Source organism: Chaetura pelagica, unplaced genomic scaffold, assembly GCF_000747805.2.
Source record: "Chaetura pelagica isolate M959 unplaced genomic scaffold, ChaPel_1.0 scaffold90, whole genome shotgun sequence".
Taxonomy (NCBI): Eukaryota; Metazoa; Chordata; class Aves; order Apodiformes; family Apodidae; genus Chaetura; species Chaetura pelagica.
The window spans coordinates 9150977-9170846 of NW_009953496.1; the positions used below are offsets into that span (position 1 = coordinate 9150977).

General features: G+C 36.0%; 1 protein-coding gene across 1 annotated transcript in view; it reads right to left on the reverse strand.

The window, feature by feature from the left end:
• Nucleotides 1-19870, reverse strand: part of ASAP2 (ArfGAP with SH3 domain, ankyrin repeat and PH domain 2) — a 144741-nt gene that overhangs the window by 55042 nt on the left and 69829 nt on the right. Inside the window, 2 exon segments of the mRNA XM_009999239.1 lie at nt 7757-7902; nt 11901-12013. Coding sequence (XP_009997541.1) covers nt 7757-7902; nt 11901-12013 — 259 coding nt within the window.

Here is a 19870-nt window from a genome sequence, read left to right on the forward strand (position 1 = left end):
GAATAAGACAGTAAGTAGCATACACCAGGAAAAGAAAGACTTCATGTCCAATCTTCTATGATTCAACAAAAATGTTCCAAGGTATGGACGATGATGTCTAGTCACAGATTTTAAAACTTAAGAATTCAAATGGATTGCAATGAAGAGTTAAACACATTGTATTTTAGAACCACATGATGGAAAAAAAATAATCAGAATAACTTGCAGTTGTTTGAGGACTGTTGCCTTTGGATTGTTTTCCTTTTTAATGTTATTGTTAGTTGTCATTTAAATTGTGATTTTTTTTCAAGAAGCACTGAAATGCATGTATGAAGATGGATTTCAAATATTCTAAGTACATAAAGAACTTTGCATCATGTACCAAAAAATGCTTCTGTTTCATCCAGAGGGAAAAGGACACTAACAGGTACTTAAAGAAAAATATTGCTAGTTATGATGCTTCATTCTCTCCAGAATGGAAAAATACACAACATTATCACCCTATAGCTCCTTGCTAGGACCACTAGAACAGATTCAGTTGTCCCATCCCCAGTGGTACTCAACAGCTGCTAACAAACAAAGGCTCCAGACCCCTGCCCATCCTTTTCACCTTACTGCATTCAGCCTATAATCAAATTGAAAATACACAAATTTTAAAGGTTAAACAGAGCACCTCTGCATGGGAACGCTGAACAAATATAGAAAATATATTTTAAACTCTTAACAAAAAATGTAATTTCCCCTCCTCCACCCCTTTTCCATTTATAAAAAGTAATTCCTATAAAAATCAAATGAGCAACATCTACACGTGCTTAGCTGGCAGAGCTGGAAATCATCCACCTTGTAAGTTTTCAGCAGTACAACATCTGCTTATCAACATAATTATGCCCTAAGTTAATAAAATTAAATGTATATATAGGAGGTAAGTGAAAAGGTATAAATCACACACAACATAGATGAAAAAAAGACCCAAGACCTCAAAGATGACAGATGGAACATGTATGCCTAAGGACATGCACATCGAGAATAACTATCCAGGTGGAGAAGCAGAAGTCTCATCTAAGATATCATCCTATGCAGAGTTTTCTACTTTGTTATTCTATCAGTATGATGCAGTCAAATATCTAACCTAAAAATCAATACCATCAGAGCCTCCATTTAATCATTCTTCAAATCCAGATAAAGAGGCATAAAGCAAGAATAAAGCATTTCTCAACAGTAGACTCAAGACAACTCTTTCTTCCTTAAGTTAGAAAAGAAAAAAATTCAGACCCTGAAGTACTATCCCAGACATATTAATATAAATATCAATCAGCTTCCAAAAAATTCTGGATGTTTCCTAGAATTTCAAGTCACAAGGTGTGAAGTTCAAAGCAACTTTAAAGAAAGGAGAAAACAACCTTCTTTTTAAAAGTTTGGAGACTATTTAACTATTCAAATTAATTCCTTCTGTGTGCTATCACCTGTATATTACTGTTAGTCTATTGTATTCCTTATGGTCCTATTTTAATCTGCAACAAATTTAAACATACATAATAGATGAACTTCTCATTATTAACCTAGATGGTTGAATCATACTAGCTCATGTTTATAAATCAGCAAGCAATATACAGAAGAAAGATCTTACATGTTTTTCCCCTCTTTCTTGAGAAATTTTAGCTGAACTACCTAAAAATATAGACCCATTTTTGGCTTGCAGAGAAGAATGAATATGCTGCAGCTCCTACTCTGTGTGCATATAGGGAGCTAAAACGTATACAACTGCCTCTATTTTTTGACTATTTTATGTTTCAAAAAGAAACATGCACAAAGATGCAGGAAAGCTTCCCAGAAACGAAAGTCATCCTGTGTCAGAGGAACACTAGCAAGTTCTACATGCTTTAAAAAACAGCAAGAAAAAAAAAGTTGACCTGGTTTCCACTTCCAACTCTGCTGCTTTGGCAGATTCACAGTTTGCCTCTGACAGCTTCCAACAAGGTAAGATGTCAGAGACAGGGTAATAAATTAAGTCTTCCTAAGTTGGAGAAGGCACAGAAGAGAAGAAGAAAGGCCAGGAGGGAGAACTTAAAAATAAACAAACATGTAGCTGCCAGAAGTGATGGTAGAGGCAACAGGCAAGCCAACGTTTGTGAAGAGGAAAGATTTTCAAGTACTTTAAGAGCCTATGGCTAAACAGTGAAGTTTCTCATTTCCTGGCCCTCCTGATTAGTTTAATGATTCTTTTCCAGAAGAGCACTGGATACTGGTGCCTGCAGTACTTCATTAAAGTTTTGTTTTCTTTAACCAAGCCAAAACAAAACAAAGCCAAAAAAACCCCAAACAAACAAACAGAAAACCCAAACAAACATGAGACACTGTTTGTTTGTCTGAACTTGGAGCTTTCAGTATATAAGCCCAAGACTTCAGAAAACCATGTAACATAAAGACCTGTAGCACAAACTTTCATCACCATGCCTCCCTTCCACACACAAGAACACAACACTGCCTTTTCCCTGTCCTCACCCCATTCCACCTGCAGCACAGTGGTGTGTTCCATAGCACAAATTGCATCCCACCAGGCTGGTATCTGAGGTGGAGCATCACCCACCACCCATGCATGCCATGGGAAAAGTGACTCCCGCGAAGCAGAAGCTCCACTAAGCACCCACACGGAGCTGTTGGCTCAGCTGCCTAGAAAAATGCCTTCTCACAAGATATCTAGTGTTGCCACCATGTGCCACTTGGAAACTGCCCCTCTACCACCGCTGACACACAAACTACAGGCTGGGAACTTCCCTGTTAGGAAGTGCAAGCAAAAAAAGACAGGAAATACTTTTTAAAGGTATTCTTAAAAACATAAAGTGAAGAATTTTAAAAGCAAAGGGAGAAAGAGACTTGAGATTATTCCAGCCCATTTTCCTTGCACATTTTCTAACCTAGGCTAGAACACCTAAGTGGCAAGCTTCTATCACTTTCTCTGGGACACTTAATCTAATATTTTCGCACTGAGATCCCATTTATATGAAGTTTATTATTTTCCTCTTCCACAATCAGTTATCTGTGAGGTAAACCACACACTTTCAATTTGTCTAAGTTGTCTTCATAAATCAACCTATTCAAGCCATAATTTTTGTTTGGTTGGTTGGTTTTGGTTTTGTTTTGTTACTGTCCTCTGAATTTCTTCCAGTTGGATCAATATCTTCCTGGCAAAGAAACAGAGTTAGGATTCCAAGTGGAGCTGAACCTGTGCCACAAAGGAGGAATTATTACATCTTAGTTTATATCTTTCCAAGTGTAAATCAAACAGTACTTCTTTTTTTCCTCTCACCATTAAGCTACTCTTTCCTCAGCTGTACCAGTGAAACACAGAAATAACACAACTTAAATTACATTTCCCCTACAATACTCCAACCCCAAACATATATCTTTACCTATGCACTTAACTAGGACAAGTCATTCTGAACAAAATATGCTTGTGAATGTTCAGGCAACAAACATTTTTTTTAAACCTCACTCTCAACTATAACCCTGGAAAGAAAATTCTGGGCATAGATTTCTTAAGTTCATGATATAATGCAGAAAAGATATTTCCTTCTGTTTTGTTATTTTTTACCTTTCACATTTAGGCAAACCTTCCTTCTTTCTTACATTTTGAAAAAAGAAGTAAAAGAGGAGCATATAGTCAGAAAAGTATTATCACTGTTCTTCCATTACTCCTGGCTAAAAATCCGAACTTTATTAATAGAAAAACTTCTCACATGGAATCTTTTCCTTCCAGCTACCTTCCACAGAGCGGAAATATCAAGATTCCAGTGCTCTCCATCCAGCATGCTTCATTAGCTTTAAAATTAAATAAATGAAAAAGGACAAGAGTATACAGAAGAAAATGGAATTTCTTTAATAGCTACTTCATCTTCACAAGATCAATTCCCTTTTCAAGGAGTGCTGACAAAGATGGTAAGCAACTACAGGTTTTATTTCTTTGTGGTGTAGCAATCTAAGAATAGGATTTAAAGGTAAAAAAATTTAAAGCACAAACATGTTGCAATGACCCTTTCCTTGTCTTAATATTTTTCATATTAAGACTCACACCTTTACCACTTGGCACTAAATGAATTAGAAAGGCAGAGTGATTAACACTATAAGCAAGTGCCATACAGAACTAACCTACTTGGGAACTCTGGTTGCTACCATTCTGTCAGGAATTAGCACCTAGTTTACTATCAAGAAGTGATACTGTACATGCCACATAAGGTACCATGTTACCTCTGAAAATGCCTATAGTGTTTTCTGGTAGTTCATTACCAAAAAAGACATACTGATTGCTCAATCTTCTTAAAAACATATCTATCCAGAAGTTGTTGAAGAAAAAATTGTAGCTTGAGATTGGAGGTATGGCAAGAAAAAAACACAACAAAACACAGTATATCATAAACTGATCCAAACAACACAAAGAATGTGTTAGAAAGGCTGAAGTGAGCAGTTACAAGGACCCAATACACAGTAAATTAATTACTATTCATTCTGTCGAAGATGTGTTTTATAAATCACTTCAAATGTGAAGAACCAAAGTTCTTCAAAGTTTTGAGTTTTCTGCACTATTTAAAAAGTGTACACATAAAAGAAGCATAGCAAAGCACATATGAGAAACTAAAGACCTGAAATTTAGCTTGAATTGTTTGCAGTTGAGTAATTAGTTTTAAAACAGAAACAAACCAACAAAAAACAACAAATCCACAACAACAAAAAAAACCCAAACACCAACAAAAACAAACCTACAAAATTCAGCTATTAATTAAATTTTTTAAAACACTGTTTCCTTGATAAATCCATAAAAACATGAAAGCCTTTTGGGAAACCCTTAAATATATTATAGAAAATGAGAACATAAAATCCCTGTTAAAGTAGAATAGCTTTATAATTACTTTCCTTTACCTTACTAAAGACAAGTTTAAGGAAAATCTTTCTGTAGAAGCACTTTACAGCTACAGCTCTAAATGCCACCCAGGCCAAGAGCTGACAGAACATGTCAGCTTCTACAAGCAAAAGCAAAATATAAGACCAAGCAAAACTTGACAGTAGCCCTAAAGCTTTGCCAGTGTTAATAGCTTTGGCATCTGTTCCAGTCTGAACATGTCCTCTCACTTCCTTGCACATTCCCCACTCATTTCAGTTAAAATGTCCTGTGGAAATTCAGTGCCCTATCCATCTATGTTATAGGACTTTTTACACCAGTCAATAGCCTTTTAACCTCTTAAAAAATGAGACCTGCCATCAGTGAAGTTATGAACAGATTTTAGAAGTGACCACTTACCAACAATTTATTCTAGTGGTATTAACTTCTAATAGGCAAAGTTACATAAAACTATAATTTTGCTTTATAATTATTTTATAATTCTAGAATTTTTATTATAAATATGATATTTTAAAGCAATAACAAAGATTAGTTCCTTTTTTTCATATATATTTCTTTCTGGAGGAAACTTTTTTCCTAGAGAGACATCCAATTCAGGGACCATTAGGTTCCTCTGCTTCTTCAATTTTCTTTTTCTTTTTGCTAGTCAGGAGAATACAAAAAATCTCAACAATATGAAGCATATTAGGAAAGAGCAGAAACTTACAGAGACCTGTCCTTCACCAGACAGGATTAAAGAAAAGGTACCTATGCTATTGCAATGTAAAAAATAAATAAATAAATAAATATATATATATAAAATTAACCCAGAATACTTTTTTTTTAATTAAACAATTTAGAAGTAATGTTAAACAAACAACAAATCTGCAAACAGTGTAATCAGCTTTCTCAGCAGCAGAGAGATGGCACCATTTACCAGCAGAAACAAAAAATTACAGATAACTCCTTATTCCTCCTAAGATGGTGACAACCTAATAAACCTGGCTCGGGGCTTTTTTCCTACACACTTCAAAAAACCCAGATTCAAATTCATTAGATCTTGAGGCTTCACTGAGACAGGTTCTGCTCTTTACTTCCATACCTGTCTACAAAGCCTCTGCAACCACAATCTGATGGCAGAGAAAACAGCTACGGTAAATAAATAAATAAATATATATATATAAAATTTACATTCACATCCATGCAAAATAATTATTAGTTTCAAAAATACAGAAAATCAGAATCACAGAAAAATTAAAAACTTATCTACTAGCTCATGACATATCCTCTTATACATTCAAACTAAAGCAAAAATACATAGTTGCTAATGAAAAAGCAGTACACAAAGCAAAAACAGTTAGAAATAATCCTTGGAGAACACACACAACATGCTTACATGGATAAGGAAAGGTAATAAAAACGTGCATCCCACTTCCAACATATTTATTTTGTTTTTATTTTCATTTCCAGTTTGTGCAAGTAAAGTTATTCTTGCCAGAAACATTTTACAAAGACAATAATTACTGGTTTTAAGATAACAATAGCTAAGATTTTTGTTATAAAAGCAACATTTTTTTAGCTTTTAAAAGTCTTTTTGAAATACAATACATTAAAAGGTTTTGCTTGAGAGAGGGTGCAGCTCTTAGTAGATTGCTTTTTAAAACCACCTAAAAATCACATTTCCCAGATCCATTTGCCTAATGAAGTCACCATATTGCAATTGATATATGATAGAGAGGGGTTTTTTTTAGTTAACAGAAGGTATCAATTAGAAGATATATTTTATTTTCCCTTCCACATGAGCAGCCTACCTCTGTAGTCTCTGGGAGACTCAGCATAACTGACTGACTCACACTCAATAAGGATTCCTCTTCTGATACATAATCTGAGACAGTATTTGTACATCCAAAGACATTCAAATCAATATGATCAATATGAAAAACATTTCACTGTTGATAAATACATATGTGTCCAGATCCTCTTTCATCAATATCACAATTGGGTTAAAAAGAGAGGTCAGCGTCAGGGAGTGAATGGGACTGCCCTAAATCCCATCAGCTGGAAACATTCCCCAAAGAACTGATTATGACCAGCTGGCTGCAAGCTACAGACATTTGGTCTAGACCGACAAAAGCATTTAATGTGTCTTCATCCCATTGTTTTCATCAGGCACAGACTTTTAAATGCTTGTAGGAATGTGGGACATCTCCCCTTCCTAGCTCCTGGTTTAAGAGTTCTGTCATTTTGAGTTAATTTGGGACTTACTCAGAAAGCTCTAGTTAATAGGGTGTAGTCAGAATCTGCTCTTTTTGTGCCCTTTGATAATGTGAAATTGAGGTGGAAATTTCTCCATTCATAATTAAAACTCCTGTTCTTCTATTTGGCTCCATCCCATTTGGCTCACTGGAGTGTGCTTTTAAGCCTGCAGGGTTGGTCCCCAGTGGACATTATTGTCATTATAGCATTACGTTTGGTTTCTTTTTCCTGACTCTGTTCCATGAGAAGCAAAAGAATCTCTTTTCCAGGGACACTAAAATCTCTCTTTATAAATACAAACAGAAAATGTAAAAAAGTAAAGTAAATGCAACATGAACACAAGAGTAAACCAGGTTGGGTTTTGCTGGTTACAATTTTAAAGCAAATGAATATGTACATTTTATAATACATGTTACAACTACTTTATTGTGGGAAGCTTTTAGATGTAAGAATTGGTTTTTTGGGTGTTTTGAGTTTTGCAAGAGGAAAAGCTAGGGTATGAGACATTTTCCTGAGGCAAGAATTTTTTAAGAGCAGGGGTTGCTAAAACACAAATTGTCTTCAACATGAAGAGCTGTTAAAATGCCGAAATCAAGCCTTTGTAATGACCTTTAAAATTTCAACATGTTTTTCTTAAGTAATTCTTACCAAATTTTTGAAGAGTGCAGTTAATTCCTTTGTAAACACAGAAAATTTTAAAAATGCTGTTCCCAAATCTGGGTCATCCCTGCAAACACAGTTGCCTCCAAATTTCTCCAGTGCTTGTGTATACTGTTCTTCATTTTCCACGTGAGCTTCAAAAAGAGCAAAACACGAAAATATGATCAGTAGATATACGGTTATTGAAATTACAATTTCAGAATATTTCTTGCTAAAAATGTTTAATTGATACAACGAGCACTTATTATTTCTATTTTAACTCTGATATGCCGGAAGTATGATGTATTTCACTAATTTTGTTTCTTTTTTTCTGCTTATCCATATGCTGTACAAAGTCATCAAGACAAGACAATCATCTGACTGGTATCCACTCCAGAAAGACCCACAATATTTCTGCACTATATATATAGAGAGAGACAGCATAATGATTCCCAACTCCTATAATGAACTTCTAGAGTCTTTTCTTAACACCTGAATTTTAACATTGTGCTGTTATGTTTAACTCTGTGCTAAACAAAGAGGAGAGATTGAGTGTGTTGGCACACAACAGAAGGCAATAAGATCAAATAAGACTCTCAGGTCATCCTAGGAAATGGGACTACAAACTATATTACAGATGAGAACAAAACCTAGATCTGTGATGGTTCCATGCAGAGCAACAAGGGGGGATCTGCAACAAATCCTAGCAGTCAATCCTATCATCAGCATTTAACATAGACCAGTTCAGTTGTCAAAGCAGTTTTGGTTCCTGACAACTAGATTCCTTTCTTAGACAAGGAAACCAGAAGCTCTGCCCCAGAAGCTGTCCAGTGCTCAACAGAGATGGCAGGTTCTGCATCACTGCCTGGCTGCAGCAGTGCAAGTCACTCAGCACAGAGATAACACATCTGCCCTTCAAGTTTTGAGATGCATGTGTTGGGGGGTTACTCATCGCAGGGGATGAGATGAATTCTCAGCCTAAAGCAAGTTCCTCTGACTCAAATATAAAGGAAATCTGATGAGCCTCAGACTTAACTACTTCAACCTACTGGATCAGTTCTAGGAACCAGGTTACTTGCTCACATAGGCAGGCATAAAAAAATTGAACAATTTGTCAATGTGATATGTGGAATAAAACAAAAAGTATTTCTGTACCAAAGGTTAGTGACCACACCAAGCTTGAGCACACGGAAAAAAGGACACCAAGGTGACACCTGAGAGAGTTAAAGTTGTCTATTTAATACTCTAGCTGTGGCCAATTCCTGTCTCTTTTCAAAAGAAATTAGAAAAATAAACCCAGCACCCTAGAAAAAAAATTATACATTAATAAGAACAACAATCCTTTTTAGGTCATATACCAGCATAAACCCTAAAGATTATTTAGAGCGGATTAATCTGTTCAAACAATCAGTGATTCAGTTTAGCTTCAAGTCCATTTGTCTACGTCAACACATTTAATATCCAAAGGACTCTTGATCCCATGTCCTTTCTCCAAATTTCTATGAATTAGCTATACAACCTGTTCAATAAACTTAGCACACTCCAGCTTAAAAACAAGCCTGCCTACTCACATTTCTATTCAGATAGCCATTCAATAACTTTATTTCTCAAGTAGTTTAAAATTTTCTTTCATTTCCAATATATGAAACTGAAACCCTGAAGAGTAGTGGTATAATATTGTGCAATTAAAGACTGTCATAATGTCCTTGCAGAATTGAAGTTAGACAAATGGCAATAATTCTACAAGTTTCTACCTTGTGTGCTTGAATTTGCAGCCTGTAAGAGACAGTTTGTCTATAGCCATTCAATTAAAAAACTACATCTTAGCAACGAACTGTATTTATTTTTTCTCTCAGCATCAACAGCAAAGGCTAAGCACTTACCAAACTTTTTTGCTACCTGAACTGTAGGATGAAGTAAGAATGTTCAACTACTACTACTCTGTGACTTACACACACCTGGAACAAGCTTTGAACCACTGGCACAGACAGCAAAAACCAGGACATGGCAGGTCACTGCTCATTCAGTTCACACAGCTACCCAGTAAGGCGAATTATTTCCATATTGCTTTCTGCATTCTTACTGTGTCCTGCATCAAGCTTAGTGTATGTGAATCCAGGTGAGGGAAGAGGTCTGGGTACAATTCAGACAGCAAAAAGAGAAGGCTGCCACTGCATAATAACAAGGTGAAAAGGCTGCTACCACTACTTGTGGTCAGATGTGTAATAAGCAGCTGAACCATGCTGACTTTTTACCTTAGGAAACACGAGCCTTCTATTCCGTACAGCATCCCCAAGAGTCTGCTATTCCCCAGCATTCTGGGGACAATTCCTCTGGATCAGATTAAACAAAGCAAACAAACCAGCTGCTCAACAGTAGTTCTGAGATATCCCCAGAATGATGATGGTAGTTATCGCAGCAATGCTATTAGCTGAGCTTAGTCCACAAGCTCTTTGGAAGAACACAAAATGCTATTTTTTCATGGAACCCTCCAAAATACTCTTCCTTGCCAGATGGTTTCTTCCTGATGGATTTTAAGAGTTTCTCTGCAAATAAAAGGTGTGGAATCTATTAAAAAAAAATAATCCTGGGCAAATTTTGTTTGAGGGTTTAGAAGCTTTTTTTTTAAACTAAGAAACTAAATTACAATGTAAAAATTGAGTCACTGTATATTGTACCATGTGTAATGTCTAAATCTGAGTCACTATCCAATCCTCTGTAACATTTCTAGATTTACACATTAAAGTTTAAAAAAAAAAGCCAAAACACAAACTTAATACTCCGAGAACCTAATTTAAAAATCGAGTAACTGTGTCCTTTTAAGTGCTGGGCCACAGTTCTTGTCAAAAGGGCTAACAAGTGGCTGGGTTAGTGATATTTCTGCTGGTGGAAGAGAAACACCTTCAAACCTTGATTGTCAAGAGTGGGCAGCATGAATTTAAAAACTAGGCAAGGTACTGATTTTATGCAAAAAATGCAGTGACTTGCTATAATGCTTTAACAAGTACCCTGATTACAAAGCATAGTCAAGCACTCTAAAGTTTAAAAAAAACAAACAAAAAACCAAAAAAACACAATCAGAAGGGTGCCACATAAATATGTAACAGGTGCCATCACTCCAGATGAATCTCAAACTGGACCCTCTACAATCCAAAGATAACAGCTTCATCACATTAGGCAAGAAGGAACTTCCTTTCAATTAGCTGTTAAGAATTACACCACAACAGAAGTTCTGGTTGTAACCTTATATTGGAACACCAATATGCCCAGAAATTCTGTCACATATTGGTGCCTTTCTGAGGTCACATGGCCAACCTATTTTGCATATAATATTGGTGTTGTTAGCTTTAATTGCTATGAACTGCAAAGTGAGAACAAAAGCCAACAAAAAGCTTTTTCTTATCAACAAAAACGAATGCTGTTTCTTCTACACAAAATGCTTATAAGTCCCAAATAATAAAAATAAAAAATCTTCAGTTTCTTTTTCAAAGATGATAAACACAAAAAACTCCATGAGATTAGCACACAGAAAAATGCACTCAACAACAGTTCTTGTATTTTTATCAGTGTTTTTAAGACCAATATCTGACTTTGTGCATCATGACACTAAAAAATTGCAGCTCATCAGATCTCTCTCAAGTTCTCTACATACATAACTGGAAGCCACCAGAAAGAGTGAGGTTTCATAAAGCAGTAGAGCCAATACATCTTCCTATTGCTGCCAAAGAGAATAATTTCACCCCTCTTACCCCCTCATATCTTAATAATTCTTATATGCATTTCAGGTGCTCACCTAATCCCACTGAAGTTGATTTCACTGCATTTGCAGCTTTATATAAGCTAAAAATTTCATCTAGGGATCTGCCAAACACCAAGGGTGGCAGAAGGAGAAGGTAGCCCAGACCGAATGGAAAAAGGAGAGCACAGCTTCCCCACTTGGTAGCAGTATGCCAGCTAAGTAGGTTCAGCTGCCTCACAAAATTTCATCCTTACTGAGCTCATGATCAAGCAGATAGCTCAAGACTGCTATTTAAAATATACGTTTTACTCTTCTCAGAATTACCTATATAAAACTCTTCCTGATTCAGCAAGACAACTGTTTAAATTATCCCCTTTCACCAATATAAACTACCAGGAATTATTATATACTTACCCAGACCAGATATATTTATGGCTTTGACCGACTTCTTCATTTTATAGAGAACAGTTCGATCAACATCCAGAGCCTAAAACAAAAGAGAAAAATTAAATATGCAATATTGGATACTTTACTCTAGTAAACCTGTGCCCTGGAACCCTCCTGTAATTTTAACACTATTATGTTACTTAATGTTATTTCTGTAATTAATAAATTACTTGCCAGTTGCTCCCGCCTCCACCCATACAACCTATTCTATTCCCTTGACCAGAAAAATAAACCTTCTCATATACCAAGCACTATCTTAAATGAAACTATTTACACAGTATCTTCTTCTTATGTTAAATAGTTAAAACCATTTCAAACTGTGTTATGTTCTAACCTTGATGAAGGAACAAGAAACATCACCTCCCCAGACAGAATATAAAAATGGAATTTAATTACAGTTTTCCTGGATAATTCAGTTAATTAATTGCACTTCCAACCATAGGAACTTTCTCATTGCTACACTGAACAAAACAAATTGCTTATCTCTCAAATATCTTCTACACGTTTTATCATCAAGAAAAGCTTTCACCAACACAACATAAAATTCCAGTTTAAATCCCGTCCAGAATACTTAAGTACTTATGACCAATTTGTTTTAAAGAAAAAACAGTGGCAGAAAGCAACCGTTTTGCTTACTGAACAGAAATACGGGCAGATCCAAAAATGTACAATTGTTCCAGAACAGAGAAGCACAATTAAGGTTCTACAAATTATTGAAAAACAAACAAACCCCACAAACAAACCCAAACAAACAAATAAAAAAACCTTTGTAAAACTGCAAGAAAATTTAAGTGTGACTTCTAGAGATGGTGATGCCTTTAGATCCCACTGAAGAACAATACTGAACACTACAAATTACATCACAGCAAGAGCCGTTTAGCATGATACATGCTAAAAGAGCAAACAAAAAGCAGCAAATTTATTCCAGTTTTCATTTAAGATTTCAGCAAATCATAGCAGCTACACATCTGACCTACCATTGTTTAATTGTTAATAACCTGTATAGGATAAATTATGTGGAAAAGTCAGAGCACAGGACCCTATCAATTTATTTTTTTTTGCATAATGAATGCAAAAATAAATATTATCCCTTCTATTTATGGGAGTATTCTTAAAATTAATCCATTCAGACCACAAATAGCTAGGCAAAAAACTTTGCAGCATTCCATGGAAACCAACTTATTTAGATGTTGCCTTAACATTAACATTTTAGTGTCATGGTACCACTATATCCACTGGAAGCTTTACTCCCAGCATCATTATAGCTCACATCAGAACCACATTAGCAGGAAAAGTGCAGAGGCCTTTTTACCTGGAATCCTAAAGTACACAGGAAGGGAAAAAAAAACATTAAGAGAGTTTGTAAAAGTCACCCCCTTCAGCAATTTTAATTGCATTCACTGTAACAAACTTGTATACAGTGAGATCACAAAGGTTAGATTAGTCACTTCTCTGGATGGAAGTACACAAAGTCAACTCCCTCACTCTGTGTTCAGTGATTTCTATAAATAACCTCAGAAAAGCACCATCTGATCAGCTGACTACGAAGGAATGGTAATTTCATTGATGACTGCATCAAAGGATGATTACCCTCTAGGAGACAAAGTGAAAGGAATGTCTCCAACAACAAGCTGATGGCCACAGACTTAAAAGTTATGGTTTCAGTTCACTGCTAAGTGTCAGATTTGAGTGTGCACTTGATAAGTTATTTCAACTCTGCACCCGAGTTCAAGGAAGAAGGAGAAGAAGAAAAAGAAGACAGCACTTCTTAAAAAAGAGAAGTGTTGGAAGGATAGATGCATTGAATGAGTTATGAAGCACTTGTACGACTGTGGGGAGGGACCCAGGCAGACCTATGAATTCATAAAATCTAGCCCATGACTGCCGAAATCAGAAAGCATAAGACTCTCAGTAAGGCAAAAACTTCAAGCTGTCTTCCTAAACAAAAGTCATTATTTCAGTTTACAACTCCTCTCAACCAACTCCCTCTTTCACTGGGATCAGCCAGTGGAAGGCAAACCTGTAATGCACAGCACTGCCAAGGTCCAACAGAAGTGATAGCTAATGCCCCTAACAGACCAGTGATGACAATTTAAGCATCTAGCTACCTCAGGCAGCTGGTCTGCATAAAAATTCAAAACAAGGATAACAGGGAGAAAGAAACCCCACAGACAGTACTGAGGCCAACAGAACCAGGAGAACACCCCAAGCTCTAAAAAAAAAAAAGGAATGCCAGGGCAGCCTTCCTTGGGCCCTCCATTCTTCCTCTGCCTGCCCTTTCAGCTGTGCCAGTGCAAGTGCTTGCGGGGATGTGTCGCAAACTGCAGGAGAGAATCAATCCCTGTTTAAAATTAGGCAAGGGGGGAAAAAGAGTTATTTTTCAGGTGGGTCAGCTTTCCAACTCTGGCTATCAGGCAGCCCCTTGATGCAACACAACCCAAGGAAAAAGACAATGGAAATAACAGGAATGAGTAGGAGGATCAACATACCCAGGTGCTCCTGCTTAAGAAGCCTCCAGGGACACCTCTGAACAAGGATTTAGTAGCTGCATGAGTGTGTTGACCACTTTTACTACACTGTTATCTCCATCAGCTACATTTTCTTTCAGCATTGCATTAGTCTCAACATTCCTTCACATATTCATTCACCACAATAGAACAGGCTTTATTAGTTCAGCTTGTCTGGAAACTGTTACCACATTTTTATGGTGATAGAGGACGCTGTAGAATGATGCTGAATCATCCAGGGAGCCAAAATGACTCATGCAGCCTCAATACTACCTTGACTAACAGCAACTTAACACTGACTTTTTAGCCGAGAACTTGGCCTAGCTTTTGTTCAGGTAGATCATCAATTCTAAAGTAATGAAAAACTGAGAAAAATTACCCCAGTAGCAAAGTATCCTACCTGTGTATCAAGGCAACATGGACTCAACTAGCTATTTCCTCCCTCTCCCAGAAAAAAAAAAAAATAAAAAAAAAAATTGAAGAAGTTTGACAGTCAATACTTCATGCAATTCTATTTGCATATTACACCTAAAAGAAGACTCCCATTAGAAAAACGAACTAACTGTCCCCAAAATTATCTGTGCTTCATTCCTTAAAAATACAAGTTTTTCATTGTTGATTCAATTAATTGATGTGATTAATGAGAGTGGGAAGAAATTCAACAGCAAAGACTGCAAAGTTTTGTATCCAAGAGAGAAATACATATAGGAACTGGCCAATCAGTAAAAAAAAAATAATATAAGGGGAATAAAGCAGTTTGGCTTGCCACATGGCTGCAGAAGCAACACAGGGTGCCAAAGTGATATAGCCGTGAAGAAAAAAAAATAAAAAAAAAATAAAAAAAAAAATCAAGAAACATGAGATCTCCTTCCACCAAAGACAAGGGAACAAACTAGTAAAAAAAAAAAAAAAAAAAAAAAAAAGAGAAAGAAAAAAAAAAAGGCATTGAATACTACCCCTGCTTTGACATGCAAAAAGGTGTAGGTCCAAATTTTTGGTCTTGACAGCTTATGTCTCTCTGAACCACTGGATTTTTGAGTCTGATAAACACACAAAATGGGGACCAATGTGTTACTTTCATCCAATAGTATATGAAGTACGGACTGGAAGAAAAAGTCTCTTGAACTATTCTGTTTTTTTCATGAGATTACTGTGAATAAGCTGTAGCAAACTTAAATTGGCTAGCTCAAGCAGATAGCTAGAGGGAGTTGGAATGGGCTCAACACACAAATGTAAATAAATAAAGAGCACAAGATGCTTAAATAAATAAGTTTTAAAAATTAAAACACACAAAATGTAGGATTGTTCCTTCCTGAAATGATCTCCAGTCACCAAAGGTGTTTGGGCTATTCTCTAGGGAACTAAAAATCAATAGGATTTCGTATGGATAATGTGGCACTGACTGCCCATATCTTTTGCTTGCTCACTTACCCTGCCTCCTCTCTCCTGAATGTAAAGGGTCCTACATAGATTCCTTACTGGTGGTAACAAAGAAGAAAAAGGAAAAAAATACCAAGAAATATTTAAGCTAAAAAAATATGTTAGCATAAAAACAGCTGTGTAAAAGCTGTACCTGAAAAAACTGTGACTAGAAATTGAGAAGAAAAAAAATCTAATTCTGGAAGGCTTTCCAAACAGGAGATAAAGGATAAACAGGTAATAAAGTGCCATTTTCAGGGGGACTTGGATACATTTATGAAATATGATTACATTTATTACCTATTGTGGTAAGAAACTAGACTTGCTCCTGTAAGGCATTCCTTCTAATCCTTTATTCCTTTGTGAAATCTTTCAATAATGCTGCATTTAACAGTGGCTAAGTATGCCTACAGACTGATAGACTAAATATAGCAAAACTTTGTACCTTTAATACTGGATTTTAGTCTTGCTTATAGAACAAAATATGGGGAGGGGGACTTTAATTGGAAGACATTCATGCCTATTTACAACTAATGCTTCAAAAGCAGCGTGTCAGCATAAAATTTGAAAATGTTAGTCCTCTGTCTTTAGCAGTGTTCTTCATAATTCCTCATCCTTTTCTTTCTGCAAATATTAGCACTTAGAAATCAGTTTAAGCACAGCTGCAGCTTAAAAAAACTTTGAATTTTTACTCCTGTATTTGTTTCATCAATGTACACACACTACACTGATGCACACACATGCCAAAATGCTGCTCTTCCCTAATTCAACTGCTTTGTGCACTTCCAGTAGCTTCCAAAGCAATGAAATTTAAGATGGCTTCTGATGTTGCATAGTCTACCCTTTGTTTTTTCCCACTTAATATGCCCAGTAAACCTCTGAACCAGAAATGACCATGTATTCATATGGTGGGATCATTTTGTCCTCTCATGTAATGCTTCTAGTTTTGACTCAAAAAACTATTGCAAGATTGTTTATTTTGGAGTGTTTATTTCAGTGTAATGTAGTCAAAGAGGCCATGTAAATAATTTTCATAGCCAGTTTCTACTGATCAGTCCTCAGACTTCCCTCTTGTTCAAAGTAGTACATATAGCTTTGATTTAGGGGAAAAAAACCCCAACATAATTTCTATACAGTACATTAAAAAATAAGCTACATTATTGTACATGTGGCGCTATGCGACATGACCTGAACCATAAACTCTACAGTTACCTTCTTGTGTGTGCCCATAGAATATTTTTCCACAGTATTTATGTCTTGTGTTCATTTACTTTTATGTGACTTCTAATGCTAACCTTCTGGAACAATTTTTAAGGTAAATCACCTTTTGTATCAGAATCTATATGCTGTTTCTGATCTTGCTCTCTTGACATGAACTTCAAGGCTGCTAATGGCAAATTGGATTAATATACATGAATGATAGGAAATTTATTATCAAACCAGTTGCTCATATAATTAGTATTCTTCAAAATGCATAACTAGTGTATCTTAAAATGGCATAGAAACATTATTTAGTTTGAGAACCATTTTACCTTACAATCTGTGAGGTTGTGAAAACAAGTACAAAAAATGTCTATTTGCTGCTCTTAAAAAAAAATGGTAATTTAAATTTTTCTCACTGTATCTTCAACTAGTTTATATCTCTGTGCATTTACTACCAAAAAAAACCCAACCAACCAACCAAAAACCAGAAAAACACAACACAAAACACAACTCTAAAATTACCTGCAATATGCAAATTTTTTAAAAATTGTAACTCATGTTTTTTTCCTAGCAAGTGAAGGCTCATGTTTTGGTACCCATTACAAATACACTTTGGACACACTGCTAATGTATTTTTCACAAGGTATTCAATAATACAAGTGTTAGGCCTTTTGACTGTCACAGGCTGAGAATTTCAAAATTACAATAATGAAGCAAAAGCATTTCTGAGGCCCATACAGACTGTAAAAGAAGCAATTCCTATAATTACACAAAATATTTTAAGTTCTATAAGCCTACTGAGAATTTAGCAGCAAACATGTCTGTAACAAGTATACTAGGAACAGGAATAAGCATATCAAAACAAACAGAAGAAAATACAGCTTCTAAAATGAGCACTGGAGAGGATGCAACTATCAGTGTTTAGCAGCAAAGCTTTTTTCCTCATGTATGAACAAGGTCCAGTTTCACTTGCCAAAGGCCAGTTTCCATTTCAACTGCTTCAAAGCTTTCTACTCTGAACAATAAAATGTGCCAACTAATTAGAACCAAACCCATCTTACCAGGAAGAAATCAGTCCGAGGTTACTGAAACTTCCTGGAATGTTATTCTGCATCCTAGTTTGTGTGCCACAATCTGCCCTGACCCTTTCAAATTACTTACTCTTTTTTTCCTTTTTTTAAAAAAAAAACAACAAATGAACAACAAAGCTGTTCAGGTCCATTTCATACTGCTTAGAAATATTTAAGCCCACTGGGAAAATACCATGTTCCAATACTTCATTGCTGCTACCACCCCCTCCCAAAAGAGAACCTCAAAAGTAACACGGATCAAAAAGTCTATGTTGTCCAAATAGAACTTTGCAATACACAGGTTTCTTTCTTTAGGAAGGGGTATTGGCTCAAATTAATAAATATATTTAATACATTTCACACTGGCACAAAAAATGAATGCACTATTTGCTCTCTTCAGTGGAGTAGGGGGAAAGCAATCTATTCTATTTTTAATTGGGGGTGGAAAAAAAGGCAGGAAGGCATAAACTGAGAACTTTAACATCCCAAAGATTATTTTGGTACCCTTTAAAGAACCAAAGCGTAGGGGGAAAAATGGGATAGTAGCAGCATAAATGGAGAGCCCCCAGGCTCTACTGGTTAGATGCTCATTAAACATCTTTTGTACCAATCTTAGAGCAGAAGTCTGTGTCTTTATCTTATCCAATTATCCTTACATCAGTCCCTTATTTCTTTATGCCTCAGAAAATAATTATTTATCTGTAGAGGAACAGAAAAATAGCCATACTGGGTCAGATCCATTTAACCCAATATCCTCTATTGGTAGTGGCCAACAACAGACGTTTAGCAGGCAAAGCAAAGCACTTACATACCCTTTCCCCAAGAAAATCTCCCAATTTCCAGGAATCAGTTTAAAAAGAAAAGACTGAAAGACTTTCAAAGGAAACACTACATAGCCCAACAAGCTATTCTCAGGAGAAACAAGAAGCTTAAGTTGTCTAACTCCACACAAGAGAAAGAAATTAAACTTCTTGCAGCAGCTCAGTGTCAGAGCTTCATGACTGCACAACAGCCTACTGTGGGAAGCAGTGAGGGAGGAAAGGGAAGGAGGAGGCCATCATTTTTGCACTATTTTTTATTTAAAACAGTTGAAAGTCTCCAATACATTCCTTTCTTCTTACCCACAGCAGCTTCATTTTAGAAAGACTAAAATTAACTGTTTCACATTTTTGGTTATTTGGATGTGCTTTTTGCTGAAAGTATTCCCAGAACTGGATCTGAATTTGTAAAAAGTCTCAAGGTAACCAATTATTTTGTTGGTTTCCTTTTTTTCTTTTTAAAGAAGTAGAGAGTCCACTGGAACAACAACAACAAATGCTTAGAAGTACTGCTAAAGCAGTAACTAAATTTTGGGAAAAAAATCCTCATCATTTGAAAAGCAATCCTGGAGACAGGAAGCAATGTGCTCTTCTCCATGCCACACATTTAACTGAAAAAGGTAAAAATAAAGTATTAACACACTGACTTTAGATCCAATGTAAACAATCATCTTAACCATTATATCTTTAAAACAAAATCTAATCTCACCCTCAATTTTGGCAATTTGCATTAAAATATGGGGCTTCTCAATATCCTTCTGTGCTTCATCCATTCCAGTATTTCAGAATATTGATTAATGCCAGAGGCTGCTGCAGATGCTGAACACAAATAGGAACATCCTTCCAAAAAACAAAGGATGCAGGAAGGAGCCTGGTCAGTTAGCAAGGAAAAGAGAAGTGTTCAGAAAATTACTGTAGAC